General features: G+C 39.9%; 1 protein-coding gene across 3 annotated transcripts in view; it reads left to right on the top strand.

Annotated features, from left to right (window-relative positions):
• LOC123506995 (E3 ubiquitin-protein ligase MIB2-like) overlaps window positions 1-19,748 on the top strand; it is a 43,205-nt gene extending 23,457 nt beyond the window's left edge. For 2 of the 3 annotated variants that reach the window (XM_045259488.1, XM_045259487.1), the window contains exons 4-19: window positions 446-617; window positions 1,012-1,127; window positions 1,988-2,185; window positions 3,103-3,254; window positions 3,642-3,857; window positions 4,892-5,081; window positions 12,589-12,722; window positions 12,824-12,972; window positions 13,253-13,409; window positions 14,213-14,367; window positions 14,497-14,689; window positions 14,974-15,123; window positions 15,747-15,925; window positions 16,297-16,525; window positions 16,924-17,080; window positions 17,977-19,748. In XM_045259488.1, coding sequence (XP_045115423.1) covers window positions 446-617; window positions 1,012-1,127; window positions 1,988-2,185; window positions 3,103-3,254; window positions 3,642-3,857; window positions 4,892-5,081; window positions 12,589-12,722; window positions 12,824-12,972; window positions 13,253-13,409; window positions 14,213-14,367; window positions 14,497-14,689; window positions 14,974-15,123; window positions 15,747-15,925; window positions 16,297-16,525; window positions 16,924-17,080; window positions 17,977-18,206 — 2,777 coding nt within the window. In that variant the 3' untranslated portion in view covers window positions 18,207-19,748. The remainder of the gene's footprint in view (window positions 1-445; window positions 618-1,011; window positions 1,128-1,987; window positions 2,186-3,102; window positions 3,255-3,641; window positions 3,858-4,891; window positions 5,082-12,588; window positions 12,723-12,823; window positions 12,973-13,252; window positions 13,410-14,212; window positions 14,368-14,496; window positions 14,690-14,973; window positions 15,124-15,746; window positions 15,926-16,296; window positions 16,526-16,923; window positions 17,081-17,976) is intronic. The other variant, XM_045259489.1, reaches the window with a different exon arrangement.
• The last annotated feature ends 2,752 nt before the right edge of the window (window positions 19,749-22,500 follow it).

Here is a 22,500-nt window from a genome sequence, read left to right as displayed (position 1 = left end):
AGAAGTTTCTTGAGTTATGACAGTTTCTTTTCTCTGCCACATCATAAACTGATTTGCTTTGGTGGTCTCACACAATTTTTTTTTACTCTGACTACTTTTTGGTACATCTTTCCTTAATTGCTAATCACTGTGAGACATTTACTTGTTCCTGATTACCTCTTATTGCAGTGAGGTTAATAAAATGTGACATAAGGCAATTATGACCAGTTTCTCAATCTTTCTTTAACATGAAGATTCTTAAACAACAATTACTTCACAACCTTGCATCTGATCACCAGTAGGGGTTCATTGTGGCTGCTGTACTGGTGATCTGGCTCTATTTCAGATTCTTGGTTCATCACTTCATGACATTAACTGACCATCCAGTGCATGTTGAATGTTGTTGTTTTTTACTTGAACACAGTAATTATCCTTGTTATCTGTTTATATCAACAAATTGTTCCAGGCGTGAAGCATCCAAGCCACATATGTGATGGGTGCCGGCAGCAGGCCATCGCCGGGATACGCTGGAAGTGCAACTCCTGCTTTGACTATGACCTCTGCACCAACTGTTACATGGGTGACAAGCATGACCTGGTGCACCCCTTCATCCGCTATGAGACAGCCTCCTCCAAGGGGTGAGTGAGTGAGGGAGTTCTAGGGAATGATAGAATGTCAGAGTCTACCCTCTCACTGTTATGTTTGGATTTAAGTACCATTCAAACCACTATAGGGACTTGTGAAGAAAAGAAAGAATAAGAGTTCATTTTCTATTTTAAATTCTATAAAACTATGTAATTAATATATTCCAGTACAGAAATGTTTAAAAAATTGCTCCTGGGTTAAACGGAAAAATAACTAGTACTAGAAGAGTTGAATATAAAAAATAGTTTTCTTCATTGATAAGTTGACACAAATCTGCATGCATCTAATGCTACTGAAGTAACTGTATATCTAGCCATCTTCACCCCACTAAGACTGTAGGAAGCTCAACAAGCACCTCATACTAAGGTACATTACTCTACCGACCAGGGTTGAGGTGGGTGCCAGGAAAAATGCAGACAAGATTCCACTTCAGGGCATATTTACTGGGGCCAAGGTGCAGCGAGGCCCTGACTGGGATTGGGGGAACCAGGATGGGGGAGAAGGTGAGTTTACATAGTCTAAGAAAATAAGGGAAGATGCAATAAGCTATTAGTCTTACATGTGGCAGTCCCTGTATTAAAGGTCCCAAATGACTCATCACTAACAACTGATTGAAGCAGGAAAACATGAGCGAGTAGGTGTCACTGATCTAAGAAGCACTGCCTACACTGAACTAAGGTTTATGTCTTATTTTTCCTTGTCTGTGTTGTGAATGAGGTTGCTATTTCTCTTCCTGCTCTTTTTCCTGCTTGTTTTTTTCCTTCTTTGATTATATAAATATTTTTTTTATATTTTCGTAGTGTAAATATTATTCATCATCCTTTTTCTTTTCCTTTTCCTTCTCTTTTTCCTCCTCCTCCTCCTCCTCCTCCTCCTCCTCCTCCTCCTCCTCCTCCTCCTCCTCCTCCTCCTCCTCCTCCTCCTCCTCCTCCTCTTTCCCAATCTCCTTTTTCTTACTCTAGATCTCTTTTCCTCTTAATCTGTCATATTAATCTTGCATTATATATCTTGCTTTATTTCCACTATTATATAGTACATATTATCACATATTATCCATCTATTGTATATGCATTTAATTTATCTCTGTCACACTAGCTTATTTCATCACAACCTCCTCTGTGTCTTAGATTCTGGCTAGCATAGGTGAATGACATACTGAAGGTAGCTACTTACTGAAGCTGGTTTTCACCCATTAGCTTACAATGTAGTGTAGGATTAGGACTTATCACAACTAGAGGACCACAGTATATATCTAATCTAATCCAGTATACCAGTTTGACATAACATAACTTAACCTAACATAGTCTACCCTAATCTAGCACATCTTAACCTAACCTAATCTTACACGCCTTCCTATCAATAGGGAAGCACGGCAAGGTGACTGAAATAAGAGGCTGGGACAACGAATCGGGTCGCTCGGTGGCAAATGTGACCTGGACCAGCGGATCAACCAATGTGTACCGGGTGGGCCACAAGGGCAAAGTTGATCTGAAGTTGGTCTGCCCTGCCACTAACGGCCACATCTACACCCACCATCTGCCCGTCTTGGGAAAGCAGGAAGGTATGGCCCCTTGAATACTTATAAGTACCTCCTCCTTCTTCCTCTTGCTTTCCTTCTCTCTCTCTCTCTCTCTCTCTCTCTCTCTCTCTCTCTCTCTCTCTCTCTCTCTCTCTCTCTCTCTCTCTCTCTCTCTCTCTCCTCCTCCTCCTCCTCCTCCTCCTCCTCCTCCTCCTCCTCCTCCTCCTCCTCCTCCTCCTCCTCCTCCTCCTCCTCCTCCTCCTCCTCCTCCTCCTCCTCCTCCTCCTCCTCCTCCTTCTTGTATTCTAAATCTGTCTTCCTCATCATCAATCTTATCATCTTCAGGCTGTTTTTTTTTTTATATATGTAAGGAGAAAACTGACCAAGGGCAAAAAAAACAATTAATGAAAGGCACACTGAAATGCCAGTCCCTGAAAAAGGCCAAGAGAATTATCCAAGAGAATGGGATAAATGTCTTGAAACTGGCCTCGTAAATGTGTTCGGGTCACAAATAGATGGAAATACAGAAGCAGGCTGGGAGTTCCAGAATTTACCAGAGAAAGGGATGAATGATTGAGAGAACTGGTCAACTCCTTCATTAGAGAGATGGACAGAATACTTACAATATATATCTTGCACTGTTTTACACATATACTTGCATACATATATGTTATCTTCACCACTAAGGCCCATATTCAGAAAATCATTTTGACCACAGCTCCACTACTTTCCAAAGGTACTAGTTGAAGTGGCATGGGTTCTTAAGGATGTTTTTTATGGTTCTAATGGCAGATTGATAAGACATTTGCATTATAAAAAGGAGAGACACTCTTGAGAATCTGGAAAATAGTTGTGGCGAGTGAGCAAATTTTTTCCAAATGCAGATGTAAATAATCAAGGTATTATCATCATCAAGTCACCACTGCTATTGTCTATTTATAGTGATTTGTTGTCTCCAGCAGAGTGTGGCAGCAGCGTTGAGGTGGCGGTGGCTCCCTCACCTCGCCCGCTGCCCTTTGTGGTTGGGGAGCGAGTGAGGGTCGTGGTGAGTGTGGATGAGCTGCGAACCATGCAGGAGGGTCACGGTGGCTGGAATCACAAGATGGCAGAGGTAGGCTGAGTAGCATGCTGGTTATTTCATACCGAGATCTTTAGTAGAACAAAAGGATGATGGAATGTTGCCTTGAGAAGTGATGTGCTTGTGCATTTAAAGTATAATTTGTTATTGAAAAATGGGACATCACAAACTTGACTAATTCATGTAACAGCACAAATAAGTGATTATTCACTCAGAGAATGCTATTTCATCTCTTCATTTAATCTGGAAACATATTACTTTAAGACAAATAATAACAATAACTAAAGCACCATGAACTCCCCTGAAAATCTCAGGGCAATTAACACACCATCACTTCCAATCCAGTACTGTGATAACATAACGTCTTTGTTGCAGCATCAGAACTTCCACCTGTTATTCAAGCAATCTTTTTTTTTTCAGTTCCTAGACAAGGTGGGGGTGGTACATCGTATCACAGATAAAGGGGACGTGCGGGTCCAGTATGAGGGCTACTCCACCCGCTGGACCATACACCCCAAGGCCCTGGCAAGGGTCACCACTTACAACCGTGGCGATCTGGTCACTGTGATATCCGACATGGCAAAGGTGAAGGAGTACCAGAAGGGCCATGGAGAGTGGATAGAGTACATGAGCAGTGTGAGTAATTAGTATTTGTACAGTTGTTCCCAAGTTGTAATGTCACACAGTTCAGTACATTTGGTGTTTATGATTCAAATGGAAAGTAGTTTGTGGATCAGAATTGATTCTCAAATACTATTAATTGGTATGAGTAGATGAACTTAGTAATTGGGTTGTTAGTGTTGAGTCATTAGGGTAGTTTAAAAGATTAGACAAATTTATGGATGGGATGTTAGGTGGAAGTAGATAGATAGATTTCATACAGTAACTACCATGTGTCAGCCTGATGATGACTTCTTGCAGCTTCCCTTATTTTCAAATGTTCTAAACTGGTAAATGTTAAGAGTTACTCGTAGATCAGTGGAGGATATGATAGATGGAGATGGTTGCCAGACTTTTCTGAAGTGTTTTGGACCATATGATATTACTGTCCAGAGCAGCTATGTTGTAAGTTTTCCCTTTGTTTTTCCCCTTGTTAAATTTCCTGTGTTATCATCATTCAGTCTTTCAACATTTTCTCTCAACTTATCTTGCTCTTTACTGTTGTTTAAATGATAATGCTACATTTATCTGAAGGGAAGTCCATGGTAGATCTAACATCATTACATCACATAATGCCATTCTTGCAGATGAAATTCTTATGATATCATTAAATAATCTCTCTCATCAACCTTATCATAATTTTCTTAACATCCTCTAGTAGATTCTTCTTGAAATCTTGCATTTTAATTTGTCGGTACTTTCTAGTATAATTTCGTACTAGTTTTTTTTTGTCTGACCTTCCGTCTAAGGCATGTGTATTTTAGTCTTCCATAATTGGCATCTGTATTACTTTTCTCGATATTGCTTCACCATCTTCTTTTCCTTATATGCTTAAAATGATAATTATCTAGAAATCTTTTTTCTCTTTATATTTATTTATTCTTTCTTTATTTTCTTTTTTCTTCATAACCATTATTTCATCTTTTATTCAGTCATTTATCTATATCTCTTTCTCTTTCATTTTTCTTTTATCCCCTTCCAACATTTACACAATGCTGTCTCCCTGGCAGGCCCTTGGCAAGACAGGCATTGTGGCGCATGTTTACTCTGATGGGGACCTGCGGGTGAACGTGGAGAGCAAAACTTGGACCTTCAATCCATTGTGTGTGACGGCAGCTCCTCAGGGTGCTGAGTATAGTGCCAGCGTGAGGTCCAGTGAGCGACTGGACCATGGCACTGAGACAGCCGGCCCCAGTGGTGGTGAGTGTTGCTTGTTGTGTGCTTCTGTGATGGGTGTGTGCTGCTCCTTATTGTTGCTCCTTCTAGTGTGGTGTGGTCAGGTTAGGTCATGTTTTATGTTAAGTGGAAGGTGGTGGCAGTGGTGATGATAACACTGTGTTGAATCTTTTTAACTGGGATTTAGTGGAAAGATTACCTTTTCAGTAAATGCAACCATTTGGCTGAGATTTTTTCATTTACTTTTAAGGAGTGTGTGTGTGTGTGTGTGTGTATTTACCTAATTGTATTTACCTAATTGTAACATACGGGAAAAGAGCTATGCTCGTGTTGTCCCGTCTCCATATCTATTAATGTCCAGCTTTTTCTTAAAATCATGAATATTCCTTGCGTTGACCACTTCCACGTCTAAACTATTCCATGCTTCCACCCTTCTATGAGGGAAGCTATATTTTTCACATCTCTCCTATAAGTGGCCATTTTAGTTTTTTCCCATGCCCTCTCGACATTCTTTCATTCCACATACACAGATCTTCCCTATCCATTTTTTCCATGCCAATCATCACTCTGTATATTGCTATCAGGTCTCCCTTTCTCTCTGTTTTCCAGGGTCGGAAGTTGCATTCTTTTCAGTCTGTCTTCATAAGTCAAATCTCTTAAGTCAGGCACCATTTTGTTGCAGCCCTCTGTACTTTCTCTAGTTTCCTTATGTGTTTCTTTAAGTTCGAGCCCACTGTATTGTTGCATATTCAAGCCTCGGTCTTATCATTGCAGTAATTATTTTCTTCATCATTTCTTCATCTAAATATACGAACGCCACTCTTATGTTCCTCAATAAGTTCAATACTTCTCCAATTATTTTGTTTATATGTCTCTCTGGCGATAGGTCATTGGTAATTGTCACCCCAAGGTCTTTTTCTTCATGACTGGTTTTATGTCTTCATTTCCTATCTTGTACATACTCCTGATTCTTCTTTCACTCTTGCCAAACTCTATTTTCTTGCATTTTGTCGTGTTGAACTCCATTTGCCATGTACAGCTCCATTTCCATATTCTGTCCAAGTCTTCCTGGAGTAGTTCGCAATCTTTGTCACATCTCACTTTTCTTAACAATTTTGCATCGCCTGCAAATAGGCTCACATAACTGGACACCCCATCCACCATGTCATTTATGTAGACTGAACATTACTGGTGCCAACACTGATCCCTGTGGAACTCCACTCTCCACCAAGCCCCATTCTGATGGTCTGTCCTTAATTATTGTTCTCATTTCTCTTCCTACCAAAAGTCTTCCATCCATTTTAGTAAACTGCCATGCACTCCTCCTACCATTTCAAGTTTCCAGATCAGTCTCCGTGTGGTACCTTATCAAAGGCCTTTTTTAAATCCAGATATATTCCATCAGCCCAACCATCTCTTTCCTGTATTACATCTATCACCCTCGAATAGTAACATATCAGGTTTGTCGTGCATGAACGCCTTTTCTAAAACCAAATTGACACTCACAAAGTATGTCATTTTTCTCCAAGAAGTCTGTCCATCTATTCTTCACCACCCTCTCACACATCTTAGCTACCACACTTGTAAGTGACACTGGTCTATAGTTCAATGGGTCTCTTGTTACCTGATTTATAGATTGGGACAATGTTAGCTCTTTTCCAGTCTTGGGGCACTACACCTTCCCTTAATGAGGCATCAATTACTTCACAAACTTTTTCTGCCAGTTGCTCCCTGCATTCTCTTAAAATCCATCCTGATACCCCATCAGGTCCCACAGCTTTTCTCACTTCTAAACTCCCCATCATATTCTTGATCTCCTCCACAGTTACTTGAAACTCCTTCATAATCCCTTTCTGTTCCATTACCAGTGGTTTGTCAAAAGCAGTCTCCTTTGTGAATACCTTCCGAAAGCATCCATTCATAGCCTCTGTGTGTGTGTGTGTGTGTGTGTGTGTGTGTGTGTGTGTGTTACCTATTTGTGATTACAGGGCCCGAGCCGTAGCTCTTGTTGTCTCTTTGTCCACACTTGTCCAATTTTTCCTTCATTTGACTGACACTCAACACACCACATCCACGCTCAGTTTGTTCCATGCATCAATGCTCCATACGGGAAGCTATACTTTTTGTCCTCTGCAGGAGTCCTTTAGTATTTTCTTTTGTCCTCTTAGGTAATTACTGGATGCCATCGTGATCAGGTTCTCCCTATCCAACATGTCCACTCCATGTACTATTTTGAACATTGTTATCATATCCCCTCTGACTCTTCTTTCTTCCAACATGCTTAATTCCAGCCTATTTAACTTCTCCTCATATGGTACCTCCTTAAAGTCTGGTATCATTCTTGTTGCTAACCTCTGCACTCTTTCCAGTTTCTTGACATGTTTCTTAATATATGGTGACCAAATTACTGATGCATATTCCAACTGTGGCCTAATCAGGGTGGTCAATATTTCCTTTATCATGTTCCCGTCCAGGTAATTAAATGCCCATCCTATACTTTGGAGCATGCTGTACGTTTTTTCAAATATTGTATTAATGTGCTTTTCTGGAGACAGATTACTCTGTACAGTCACTCCCAAGTCTTTTTCTTCACTGACTTCAATTACAGTTTTCCCCCCCAGCTGGTAGTCTTTATATAATCTATATTTACTTCTACCCATTCTCATTACACAGCTTTTGTTGGTATTGAATTCCATTTGCCATGTCCTGCTCCATTCATATATTTTTTCCAAGTCCTTCTGCAGTATATTACAGTCATGCATATTCCTCACTCTCTTCATAATCTTTGCATCATCTGCAAACATGTTCATATAACTTCTCACTCCCTCTGGCATGTCATTTATATAGATCAGGAACATGATGGGACCAAGCACCGAACCTTGGGAACTCCACTGGTTACCTTCCTCCACTCTGACTTCACTCCCTTCACTACCGTCCTCATTTCTCTACCTGTCAAATAATTTCTCATCCACTCCGTCAGATTTCCCCTTATTCCTCCGATACTACTTAACTTCCACATAATCTGTTATGTGGCACTTTATCAAATGCTTTTTTTTAAGTCTAGGTATACACAATCAACCCATCCATCCCTCTCTTGTAAAATATCGACCACTCTTGAGTAGAAACATAGCAAATTTGATACACACGATTTCCCTTTTCTAAAGCCAAACTGTTTCTCACTTAGTATTTCTTTGTTTTCCAGGAACTCAAACCACTTGCTTTTGATCACTTCTTCACATATCTTACACATAATGCTCGTCAATGAAACAGGTCTATAATTCAATGGTTCCATGCGACATCCACTTTTGTAGATTGGTACTACATTTGCCCTTTTCCATTCTACTGGCACCTGTCTCGTGTTGATAGATGTTCTTGTTAAATTTAAAATTGGATCTAGCAACTGCTCTTGACATTCTTTTAACATTCTTCCAGACACACCATCTGGTCCCATTGCCTTGTTAACATCTAATTGACTCAAAACTTTTGCAATGTCACTCTTTGTTACTATAATTTCTTGCATCTATCTTGTCACAGGTAACATCCGTCGATTGAATTGTGTTTCTTCTGTGAATACTTTGCAGAAATTCTCATTCAATTTTTCAACAATGACACTTGTATCTTCATATATATAATCTCCAACCTTTAATTTATCAACTGTTTCTTTTTCTGTAATTTACAATTAATGAATTTATAAAACATTTTGGGATCACTTTCACAATTCTACACTATTCTCTGTTCAAATTCTTGTTGTGCCCTTCTTCTCACTTGAACATATTTATTTCTTGCATTCCTATATGCTTCTCTCTCCACTTCCTCAATATTTCTCTTGTATTTTTCCCATGCCTTTTCCTTCTCCCTTTTTGCCTTGTCACAGGTTTTGTTAAACCATTGATCTCCCTTTAAGATTTTCTTAGTATATTTTGGCACAAAGTTCTCTGTGGCCTCACTATATATTTCCATAATTTTTTCATATTTTAACTGCATGTTTGTTTCCTGGTACATTTCGGACCAATCCACATTTCCAAAGTAATTTATCAACTCCTTATATCTTCCCTTAGCATAATTTTGGCATTCCTCCTTGTATCCAACTTCATTATCTTTGCTGAACTCCACCTTTACCTCAAATTTCAATAATTCATGATCACTCTTCCCCAAAGGACACTCATGCTCAATCTCATTTTTTAGATTTACTCCCTTTGTGAATATCAAGTCCAGTCTCGACAGGGCATCACCCCTCCTTCCCCTTGTTGGATACCTCACCCACTGTGTCATCAAATTTCCCACCGCATAATTTAATAGCTGCTCACCCCATTCTCCACCATTCCCCACTTCAAATTCCTCCCAATTGACTTCTTTACAGTTGAAATCTCCAACTATAACCATTTTTGCTTTCTTTGCAGCTTCATTTCTCATTATTTCCAATGTGCTTTCCACCATACTATTATACTGATCATTTGACCATGCACTTGTTTTTGGTGGTACATACACAGTTACAATATTGATATCTTGCCTTCCATCAGTCACCACCACACCCACCACTTCCTCCTCGTCTCCTCCAAGGCGCACATTTTGCACTATTAAGTCTTTTCTTGTTAACACAATTATTCCACCTCCACTTTTATTCACTCTATCTTTTCTTCACATTCTATAATTTCCCCCAAACCAATCTATTTGTATATTCGGTCTCAATTTAGTCTCCATTATACACATAATATCTGGTTTATCCCTTGTCAGATGGTCCATACACTCTAATCTTTTTGATAGGAAGCCGTCTATGTTAGTATATGATACTCTTATGTCTTTCTTCCTTATCTGCTCCTTTGTCTGGTCTTTTACTCACTCTCTTTTGTCCACCACTTCCACACTTTGTCGTGTGTGTGTGTGTGTGTGTGTGTGTGTGTGTGTGTGTGTGTGTATTTACCTATTTGTATTTACTTATTTGTGTATTACAGGGCCCGAGCTAAGCTCTCTGTGTCCTGTCTCCTTGTCTACTCCTGTCATATCTCTCTTTCATCTGATTGACACACACCGTCAACGACATCACTGCTCAGTTTATTCCACTTATCAATACTACGATGCGGAAACTGTATTTTCTCACGTCATTTAGACAGATGTCCTTTATTAGTTTTTTTTCCCATGTCCTCGGAGATGATTACTTGTGGTCACCTTTATCAATTCTCTGTCCAATATGTCAATCTTGTTCACCAATTTATACATAGTTATCATGTCTCCTCTTGTTCTTCTCTCTTCTAATGTGGTCAGCCCCAGTTCCTCAGTCTTTCCTCATAGTCTAACTCCTGAGTCCTGGTACCATCCTTGTTGCCAGCCTCTGTACCCTTTCCACCTTCTTCACATTTTTCTTCATGTGGTGACCAGACAAAGCTGCATATTCTAACTGGGGTCTTATTAAAATGCATAATATCTTCTTCATCATTCCTTCATCTAGGTAGTGGAATGCAAGGCCAATATTTTGAAGCATGTTATATGTTTTCCAAATATCTTGTTAATGTGTTTCTCCGGTGACAAAGTGTTTTGCATGGTTACTCCTAAGTCTTTCTCCTCATTGGTCTCTTCAATTTTCTCATCACCCAGCCTGTAATCCCTGTTTGGTCTGTATCTACTTCTTCCCATTTTCATAACATGGCTCTTGTTTATATTAAATTCCATCTGCCACTCTTTACTCCACTCATATATTTTATCAAGATCTTCCTGTAACTTGTTACAATCTTCCACATTCTTTACTCTCCTCATAATTTTAGTATCGTCCGAAACATATTCATGTAACTGTCAATTCCTACTGGCATATCATTAACATAAATCAAAAACATGATGGGACCAAGCACTGACCCTTGTGGAACTCCACTGGTTACCTTCTTCCACTCGGACTTCTTTCCTTTCACCACTGTTCTCATTTCTCTTCCCACTAAGTAATTTTCCATCCATTTTGCTAGTTTATCACTTACTCCTCCAAACTTCTTTAGTTTCCACATCAGTCTATTGTGTGGCACTTTATCAAAGACCTTTCTCAAGTCCAGGTAGATAGCATCCACCCATCCCTCTCTATGTTGTAGTATGTCAGTCACTCTTGAATAAAAACATAATAAATTGGATACACGATCTTCCTTTTCTGAAACCAAACTGCCTTTCACTCAGAATGTTTTCACTTTCTAGATACTCCACTTAGCTTTAATTACTTCTTCACATACCTTGCACAATATACTAGTCAACGATACTGGTCTGTAATTTAACGGTTCCATTCTACTACCATTCTTATATATAGGCACAATGTCAGCTCTTTTCCACTCTTTCCGGACTAATCCTGTTCGTATGGAGGTTTCCACAATATCAAATATGGGGTTCAACAATTGATCCTTACATTCTTTAGCAACCTCCCAGATATGCCATCAGGCCCCATTGATTTATTAATATCCAGTTGCTTATAATTTTCCTTACATCTTCTTTAGTAACCATGATGTCCTGCATTTGCTTTATTTCCGTAGGCCTTTCTCCTGTAAAATGCTCCTCCTTTGTAAACACTTTGCAAAAGTTGTTGTTCAAAATTTCAGCTATATCTCTAGCATCCTCATATACTTCTTCCCAACTTTTACCTTTTCTATTGCCTCCCTTTTATTTAGTTTTCCATTTATGAATTTGTAAAACATTTTGGGTCACTATCACAGTTTTCCACCACTCTCTGTTCATATTCCTTTTGTGCTGTTCTCCTTACTTCAACATATCTATTCCTTGCTGTTTTGTAGACTTCTCTTGATAATACTTCACTGTTTTTCTTAAGTTTCTTTCATGTCTTTTCTTTGTTCTTTTTTGCTTCTTCACAATTTCTATTAAACCACTGCTTATTATTTAAAGTCCTCTTTCTGTGATATGGCACAAACTTCTTCACAGCAGAGTTATATAAATCCATAAATTTATCATATTTCAATTGCATATCCTTTTCCTGGTATACCACAGACCAATCAATTTCATTAAAGAACTCTCTTATATGGTTATAATTTGCCCTGACATAATTTAATTTTTCCTCCTTGTACTCCACACTCTTTCATGCTTAATTCCATATCCAGCTCAAATCTTAGGACATCATGGTCGCTTTTCCCCAAGGGACATTCATGTTCAATTTCCTCTTTTAGGGAGATGCCCCTGGTGAATACCAAATCCAACCTCGCTGCAACATCCTGTCCCCTGCACCTTGTTAGTGATCTCACCCACTGTGTCATCAAGTTATTTGTTGCTATGTTTAACAATTCCTCTGCCCACTCACCACCATTCACCACTTCATAGTCTTCCCACACTATTTCCTTACAGTTAAAGTCCACGTGTGTGTGTGTGTAAGTGAATGCATGTACTATACTCATATATATAGTTTGTGAATGTATCAGAGATATGGAAGGTGGCTTCTTTGTCTCAATTGTCTCTCCTTGCATAGGTGTCACCATGATGAACACAGACATAGAAACAGGAGTAAAAATAACTGTCTTTGAAATTAGAAAAAATGACTGGTGCACTCTTTCCTCAGGTCATCTGGCATCCCTCTTGCATCCACTGCTGGACTCAGAGGCAGACTCAACAGTGGTGGACCATCTAGTAAGGGAGGCAGCACAGGGACACACCCAAGCAGTGGCTCACCTCCTGGACAAACAGCCAGATAAGGTTCGTATTCTTTCAGACATTCCTCTTGGCTAAATTGACATCCATCCTAACACTAACCCAGGATCCCAAGCAAGATTAGTAGCGATGGTGATTTTCCCCAGGTGGACGGGAAGAGCTCAGGTAAGACGTGCCTGCAGGTGGCGTGCCACCAGGGCCACATGGACATGGTGCGCCTGTTGTTGGACCATAAGGCTTCCTTGGACATAGCAGATGATGATGGTGACCTGGCTCTCCACTACGCTGCCTTTGGGTCAGTTCACAATCCATCCTCATTCTTATCCCTCTGTTAACCTCAGTCTCTTTCTGTTTCATTTCACTGCCACTCTTTATTACCCTGCATGGAAAAATGAATTGGTACGAAAACTACATACTCTTGAAAATTTTGTAATTTTTTAGTGTTAGTTCAAATTGATTGAGATATGGCATTGAAACCTTCAAAGAAAATATGGACACTCCCTGTCACTTTCATTCACTCATTCACTCTGCACATCCTTGCCACCATCCGCTTATGTACCACACCACTGCACCAGGAACCAGCCAGAGATCATGGAGTTGCTGCTGAGAAAAGGTGCATCCATCAACGTGGTGAACAAAGCCCGCTGCTCGGCATTGCACGTGGCGGTGAACAAGCAGCATGCAGCGTGTGTCAAAGTGCTCATTAAATACGGCTGTGATGTCAATGTGCAGGTGAGTGTTGGGGATTTGATGGTGCACAAGTGAGAGAAGAATATGACATCCGAAGCACAAGATCGCATAGTAAAAAGCTGAGAAAAGGAAGATGTCTGAGAGATGTTAAAAAATATAGTTTCCCGCAAAGATGTATTGAGATGTGGAACAGTTTAAATGAAGTAGTAGTGTCTGCAACGAGTGTGCATACTTTTAAAGTAAGATTGGATAAGTGTAGATATGGAGACGGGGCCACACGAGCATAAAGCCCAGGCCCTGTAAAACTACAACTAGGTAAATACACACACGCACACACGCACACACACACACACATGCACACACACACACACACACACACACACACACACACACACACACACACACACACACACACACACACACACACACACACACACACACACACACACACGGCCCGGTAGCTCAGTGGTTAGAGCGCTGGCTTCACAAGCCAGATGACCGGGGTTCAATTCCCCGGCCGCGTGGAGATATTTGGGTGTGTCTCCTTTCACGTGTAGCCCCTGTTCACCTTGCAGTGAGTAGGTACGTGATGTAAATCGAGGAGTTGTGACCTTGTTGTCCCGGTGTGTGGTGTGTGCCTGGTCTCAGACCTATCCCAGGATCGGAAATAATGAGCTCTGAGCTCGTTCCGTAGGGTAACGTCTGGCTGTCTCGTCATAGACTGCAGCAGATCAAACAGTGAATTACATACATACATTATGAATTTGACACAAATAAGTAAACAAAGGCACACATGGGCACATTCACATGGTGACTAAGCTTCCCTTCATCCTAATCTTGCACAGGATTCGTATGGTGACACAGCCCTGCATGATGCCATAGGGAAGGAGAGCGTAGAGATCCTGGAGCTGCTTGGGAACTGCCCCCACCTGGATGTGACTCTGCGCAACAAGAGAGGCTTCAATGTGCTGCACCATGGAGCGCTCAAGGGAAACAATTTGTGAGTGAATAGTGTTCCTTTTCATTTCTGTCTTCCTGTAATGTCCTCTTGGAGTGCCATAGAAATGCAGATGTTGATGTGAAGCTGTGGGATGAATTGGGTTAATATTAGTCCTCATCTGTGTTCCAGTGCGGCAGAGAAACTTGTCCTGCGGTCCAGACAGCTTGTGGACGTGAGAAAAGAGGATGGGTTTGCAGCACTTCATCTTGCAGCCCTCAATGGCCATCGGCAAGTGGCCGAGACCCTCATCACCCTGGGCAAGGCAGCTGTTAACATTACCAACAACAAAAGGCAGACACCTCTCCTGCTGGCAGTGTCTCAGGTGGGCTGCTACACACACACAGAATAATAGCTATGCAAAACCTACCAGTGTGACACCATCATCACTACTATAGCCTTGGTTGAAATTAAGATTTAAGAACCAGTAGATTCTGTTACAGTTGTTTATGAGTTAGACAGTATTGGATAAAGAAGAAAAATAATTCCTGACTGCATCATAAGAAACCAGACTACACTTTACTGTAACTCCACTATTTAATTAAGACAGTAGTAGATGTTATGGAACTACACACCACCATAACTCTACCCTTTCTCCTCCCAACACAGGGTCACTGTGGTGTGGTGGAACTGCTGGTAAACCACAAGGCAGACATCACTGCCTGTGATGAGGACGGAGACACACCCCTCCACCTGGCACTCCTCAAAAACTCCACTACATCTCTCACCCACCCAACACATGCCCCCACTATCACCAAGGTATTTATTTACGTATTTATCAATGAATTTATTTATGTAAGAGGATCACAGGCAAAGGCCAACAAAAAATGCATATGAAAGGTCCACAGAGAGTTCCATTCCCAAAAGAGGTCAAAAGGATCATCCATAATTGTAGGATAAGTCTCTTGAAATCTTCCTCTTGAGAGTTCAAGTTATAGGATGGAAGAAATACAGAAGCAGGCAGGGGGGTTCCATGTGGCATCTAGCTCTTGCCCCTTAACTCATCCCTCTGTATTGTTTGTTACCTTGCCTCTATATGCCACTCTGCCTGCACAGAGTATTAGAGGAAGTAGTGGGTGATGGCTTGGTTGTTTTGAATTTTTAAAGATGGTTCTCTATCTAATGTTTGTATTGTTCTTTACCTCTACCTTTTGCTGTACTCATTACAGGTATTTTAGGCATCAAGAAACTTTGTTTCTCACTAGATTGATTTTACTACACTTAGTAAGTATATATAGTGTTAGAGAAAGCTAACTATAACCCAACACAAGAGAAGGAAAATATATTGTAAAGCTACCAGTATTGTTTGTAGGGAGAGCTAATCTGATGAATATGGGAGAGCAGTGATGATGTCCTCTCTTCTTTTCTCCCCTTTCCTCCAGATCCTGGCAGACATTGGACAGAAAGGTTTCAAAAATAATGTGTCACTGGCCCTTGCTTGTTTCTTGGCCCAGCGAGGGTGTAGTGTGACGTCTGCCAACCACCGGAAAAAGACACCGCTCGACCTTATTAATGACACCAGTACAATTGATCTCCTACAGAGCTACACACCACAAGCTGGGTTAGTATTGGATCAGGAGGTAAAGGAGACTCTTGGAAAGGAAGATGTCTCCTTTATGTGTTATAATAATTTAGTTAAATGAGATCTTTCAATATTTGGAATTTCATTAGTTTTGTTGTACCACTTTTAATAACTCTGTGCTCTGGATTCTGTAATGCCATTTAGTCACTTGACACAAACTCTCATTCTATATTGTTGTTTTTTTTATCTGTAGATAATGTGTTAATAATCTAGTTTTTCTAGAAGATTGTGTTTTGATGAAAGGATTAAAGATTAAGGGATAATGCTAAATACAGTGGAAGTGAGGATGACATGTTAACTAACTTTTAGCCTTGCTGACTGTAGTAAAAAGCCACTTATACTTGACACAGAGGAGGTAACGCTCGCATTGACATGGACATCAAGGCTCTGGACTTGGCTTCTGAGGACCTACGACACCACAGCCTAGAGCAAGGTTTCCCACAGTGTCCTGCTAGTCCAGGCATTCCTACAAGGTCTGGTCCCCTCTCACAGCCAGTCAGCCCAGCCAAGGTAGCAGTAGAGCCAAACAAAGTTGTGCCCACACCTCAGGAACCTCAGAACAACTGTGATTTGGAAAAAGTAAGTATAACTGATTTTCTAAGTGTCATCTTTACAAAACTGTTCTTCCTTAAAGATAAAGGAGCTCAACAGCATCTAATGTAGTTCAGGAAATATATTCTGTTCAATGTCCATTATTTATTTTACTTGTAAAAGGGGTATTACATTCCCCTTTTGATCATTATGGAAACCTTGAGCTATTGTTCAGAAGGCAGAATATATTGTTTGTGAGAAATTGTTGCTGGTGACTGAACCCTGACAGGACAGTCAAGATGAATGAGTCCAATCTGTTACTTGTTAGGTCATGAGTGATCACCAAGATCCAGGTGGATTTAGGTTGACTTTGACTGTCCTGCCATTAAAGTAATCATGAAGTGGAAGATACCTGTAATATTAAGGCAACATACTTGTACCACCAGGTTGAGGAAAGTGATGGAGAATGTACCATCTGTCTGGAGTTTCCAGCAGTGGTGGTGTTCCAGCCATGTGGTCACTGCCTCACTTGTGAGGATTGCTCCAGCAGAATCAAGAAGTGCTTCCAGTGTCATACAGTCATCACACTAAAAAACACAAAAGGTAGTGTGTGAAAAAGGGTTAGTTTAAAGATGGGCTCGTGAAGCTGTCCAAGGGAACCTGGCATGCATGTGAAATCTTATAGGATGTGACATAACAACAGTCAAAAGCTTATGCTTGAATCATACAGAGGTGTTAAGTGCAGTGGCGGCTCACCCATAGGAGTTGCGGAGCTGCAGTCCTCCCACTGCCAGGCATATGACTCCATAAATTTCACACTAGAATAATATGCAACTAACAAATTATATGATAACAAAAAGTCCTTATATTCTGTATTATTTCCAAATATCTATAAATTTTGAAAATTTACAATAAAATTAAACAAATAGAAGTTTTATGCTGTATGACAATTTAAGATTTTTGGTGCTACACCTACGACTGTTGAGTTGTAGTTGGTGCAGCTCAGCTTGGAGCTTGCTGCTATAGACGGTTAGTCCAAGCAAGGCCTATGTTTACAATGCATTTGTACAACTGTAAGTTTATAGATTTTTTTTTTTTTTTTTTTTTTTTTTTTACTATTATATGAAGCTTGCAGTAACAGTCCCTCCATTCTATTTTTCCACAAGCCACCACTGGTTAAGTGTTTAAAGTAATAATATTGGATGTCACTGTTAGAGATATCCAAGCATGTAAGAAATCAACAAAGAGGTTGACATTCAGGGCATCACTAAGACAAAAAGAAGGGACAGATTTTATTGGTTTGGCTATGCAGGAACAAGATATAAGAATGACAAGTGCTATCAAATATTGGAAAGGCTAATATATGACCATGGAATCTGCCTTTACAAATGATGGGGATAATGATGAGTTACTGTTGTACAATAAAGTTAAGTGTTATGTATTGTTCATCCTCATATTGATATGAATCATCTTATATAAAAATATGTAATCAATTTCAGATGGCAAGACAGTATCCAGCAAGGCAAGACAGCCATCAGCAGAGAGACTACGTTATCTTGAGAACAAAATTATGGAGATTGAGGAGGCACACTGCTGCAGCATCTGTATGGAGCGCCGCAGGAACGTGGCCTTCCTTTGTGGCCATGGAGCATGTGTCATCTGTGCCCAGACACTTAAGACTTGTCACATGTGTCGCAAGTCTATCACCAAGAAAATTAATTTATACTGAAATATGCACAAGTGATAATGGACACTGCATTGATTGTGGCATATTGACCTGTGGTGAATTTTACTTAAATTTTCTGGTTTACTGGAAAAGTTTTATTTATATTTTGGTGAGTTTTCACTTCAAGGAGGATGGCTAGATGGTGGATTACTTAACTGGAGTGAGGAACCAACATGGAAATTTTAATGTTGTGGCAGCCACCCAAATATTGCCACTCTTTAAATTAGGAAAAATCTGGTGCTACATCATTTTTCTAATCTTTGCTGCATATGGAGATGTGCTGGAGCCTTCCTTAGGAAATCACATGACTTGAGTGGAAGTCAGCACAGAACTAGCATAACACTTGGTGCTCTACCCACTAGTGTAAGGTGTAGTGAGGGCACAAATATAGTCAGTATGTGTAGTGAAGCCACATTTTAAGCTCCTCAGTCATTGAATTCACCATATCATTGGTAGTCTTTCTGTCAATCTTTCTCATCTGCTTGATATTCAGGATAGGAAGTCAAAAGCACCATGACTCCTGCTTTCTGTGCCTCAACTGACCACAGAGCCAGCAACAGGCCAAGCAGGGCAGGGCTGCAGTTACTTTGTGGTGTGTTGACAGTGTGAAAGTGTGAAGTTGTATTGTGGAACTTAGCACTTAAGTTTTGTTCCCTTATCAATCTGATCCTGGTATAATTGTTATTAAGGGAAAATGAGAATGACTTAGTGTGAAAGAGAGAGTGCGAGTGGGAGTGAAGAATGTTGTATCATAAATAGGACTGCATTCTCAAATGTTTTGGTGCTTTATCTTGACAAATTTTTATAGGCTTTAGTGGAAGTTATTGAAGGTTTTCAAAGGTGTTTTCATGATTAAAATAGCAGTTTTAACAAGAATTATATACTATAAATAAAAAAAAAAACATCATGAGAACCTTACGGTTTCACCTGTGTTGCCTTTAAAAATAGTCTTGGTGAGACCCCAAAGTATTTAATAATACAAGTGTAGTTCATATCCGTTTTGTGATAAAACCACAAACCTCAGGGGTGCTGTTAAAATTCAGAATTAATATGGATGACACAAACATATCATTTTTGCTATGAAAGTTCTGTATATCTTAAAAGCATTGCACATTCTACTCTTGAATAGTTGATATAAATTTGACACACCTTTGTTAAGAATAAGGTGCCATAGCTTGTCTGTATACACTGAAATGGTAATGAATTGTCTGCTTCACTGCCCACTTTCTATGAAATTATCACAAATTTATGTTAAGCTCTTTCTAGGGACCACATTCTCAGGTGCTTTGGTGTCTCATGTTGACTATTTTTAGCATGTTTAAACAGAAATTACTTAGGATTTCAAGGATGTTTACTTGATTCTAGTGATACTTTAAGAAAAATTCTGCATTATCATTGGGGAGGAAAAAAAAAAACATCAAGAATCCAAGTAATGATCTTTATATCCTTTGAAAATAGTCCTTGTGAGAGAACATAGCATTTTGAAAAATATGGACCCAAGTCTTGCATCTAACAGCTGTAGGCTTTTATACATGGAACTCAATGGCAGGATTATATCTCTCCTTCTGGTTTCCATTTTCATCTTATTTACTTGTAGGATTTTAATTGAGCAACAAGTGGACTGATAATGGTATGGTTTTTTGTTGGACATAATCTTAACGCTTGTATGTTTTTGCAAATACCAAGAACACATTTCACTGCAGCTTCTTATGTACCAAGCATCATGAATTTGATTTATTTGCATGAGGTAAGAACACTTTACTGCAGCCACTTTCTGTACCAAGCATGATGAGTTTGATGTGAGATTTCTCAAAACTGGTGGTGAACTGGAGCAGTTAGAGTAGTATTTTGACTTATAACCTGAAAAGGTCACAGTAGCCTCTCCTCACATGTTGAACTATGGCCTCTGGTGTACACAGAGTGAATTTACCATGTTTTCCTTCAGAGTGGGGACAATGGGTCTCCTTTCCTTGGTAGTTGTTAGCAAATTGGCACCATGCACAAATTGTCATCCTGTGTGGCTGTCTTGTGTTGCCAATACAAGTTCCTCTTTACTGTATGAACAGATTTCTACTCCACTTGTAGCACATGAATGGTTGCACACTTCAAGATGGGAAGACCATGTTGATCAGAATTAGGCCTACTGCTTTATTTTCACAACACACACACACACACACACACACACACACACACACACACACACACACACACACACACACACACACACACACACACACACACACACGGTAGCTCAGTGGTTAGAGCGCTGGCTTCACAAGCCAGAGGACCGGGGTTCGATTCCCCGGCCGGGTGGAGATATTTGGGTGTGTCTCCTTTCACGTGTAGCCCCTGTTCACCTAGCAGTGAGTAGGTACAGGATGTAAATTGAGGAGTTGTGACCTTGTTGTCCCAGTGTGTGGTGTGTGCCTGGTCTCAGGCCTATCCGAAGATCGGAAATAATGAGCTCTGAGCTCATTCCGTAGGGTAACGTCTGGCTGTTTCGTCAGAGACTGCAGCAGATCAAACAGTGAAACACAGGAAACCAAGGTCTATATTCTAAGATGTTTAATATTTTTATTTGAACAACTTTAACAGGTTTTAGTAGAAATTATGAGGCCATTTGAGGCTCTAACCGAATTTATTGGGGTGTTTAAGGGTGTTAACAGTGATGGTTCAGAAAGGATTCTGCCTAACAAGTTGAACAAAACTTTTATGAAAACCTTAGTAATGATTTCTGTGGCCTTTGACAACAGTCCTTATGAGAGACCAAAGCATTTCAGAACAGCATTTCAGAATATGGGCCCTGATCCTAGTGCCTGTTCATTAGGAATATTGTATATTTATTTTTTAAAGAGTGCAATAATACATCACACTGAACTTGTTAAAACACAGAACAGTAATCGCCTCCAAGATACCAAATTAAAACACACATCACATTACATGAACTGTCAGGATGAAACTGCAGCTGTTTCCCAAAGCTCATTTATAAAAGTATGGAATTGAATAAACTTTTCTTCCCAGTGGAATGTGTGGCATAGTCATCCAAAGCCTTTTCTATACCGTGAGAATTGTGTTGTAAATAGTAAATAAAAGTACTTATGCTACAACCAATGCATCTCCTGTTAGTGGACCAAGAACTTGATGGTGGATACCATGGAGTTATACATTCTAGCTTGGTGTTTTACCTCAATTGTCCTTTTCCAACAGTCTGTAGTGAAGCCCAATGGAAGCTTTTAAATGATAGTTCAAACATCTATGAGAACCCCTGTGAAGGTCCATATGTATTCTTATGTCTTGGTGTCTTACAATATTTTTATATCCTATGCAAGTAGTTGGGATTCAAGTGGTGGGATAATATGTATCCTGCATTACCAATGAAAAAAAAAAAGTGATCTGGGTAATCTTAAAAAATAGAACGGAAAAAGCATTTAAGAACACAGACCTACTGAAGTTTTTAAAAGTATCTACTCGACTCAAACCGTACTGGGTTTATGAGGCAAGTAGTTACGGAGTCAAGCTTGATATACTGAATAAACTGATTCTTTAAAAACTGTAAATGACTTGAATAGGTTGATTTAGTGGTCATATTAGGTCCAAGTCTGTAGGGTGCTTGAATGACAAATAACCAAACTATGAATGGGAATAGCAGTAGACTTTTTTTTCCCCATTATGCAGGAGGGAAACCATCCAAGGGGAATAAGATAAGAAAAAACTTAGAAAGAAGTATTAAAACCGATTGGCATTTGTTGGCCTAAGGACTTCTATCAAACCTACATAAGTGGGCAGGGGTGATAGGTATAAGTAGGTATGTCTTATAGAATGACTGCCACGTGTAGGCCTAACGGCTTTTTGTAACCAATAGACAGCGCTGATATGTAGGCGTAGATTGTATACACATCTCCAGGAACGGTCACGTGTAGGCTTACAGTTTTAGGCCTATTTGCCTCCAAAATTAATCACGCAAAGTAAACCACAAAACAAAACTTTATTACGTAATCTACCATCCTTAATCCACCTTTTTCCCCAATTCCTTTAAAAAAGATTCACCATTCCTACCCACTCTTTCCATATAAATCCAATATGTTGAATGATACCTGTAAAAGTGGCTTTGGAGCGAGTCTACGGGACTGATTGATCGATATAAGGACCCACACACAAAGGATCACCTATTCTAAAAAACACTTGTCTCGAGTCTCCATTACTTTAAAAAGGCCCTGTATGAAGTTACACTGGCTTTTAAGGATGTTTTTGACGGTTCTAGTGAGATATTTCTACATTATCAAACGGAGACGCAGTC

Source organism: Portunus trituberculatus, chromosome 21 (assembly GCF_017591435.1).
Source record: "Portunus trituberculatus isolate SZX2019 chromosome 21, ASM1759143v1, whole genome shotgun sequence".
Lineage (NCBI taxonomy): Eukaryota > Metazoa > Arthropoda > Malacostraca > Decapoda > Portunidae > Portunus > Portunus trituberculatus.
This window is presented reverse-complemented; position numbering and strand designations above follow the sequence as displayed.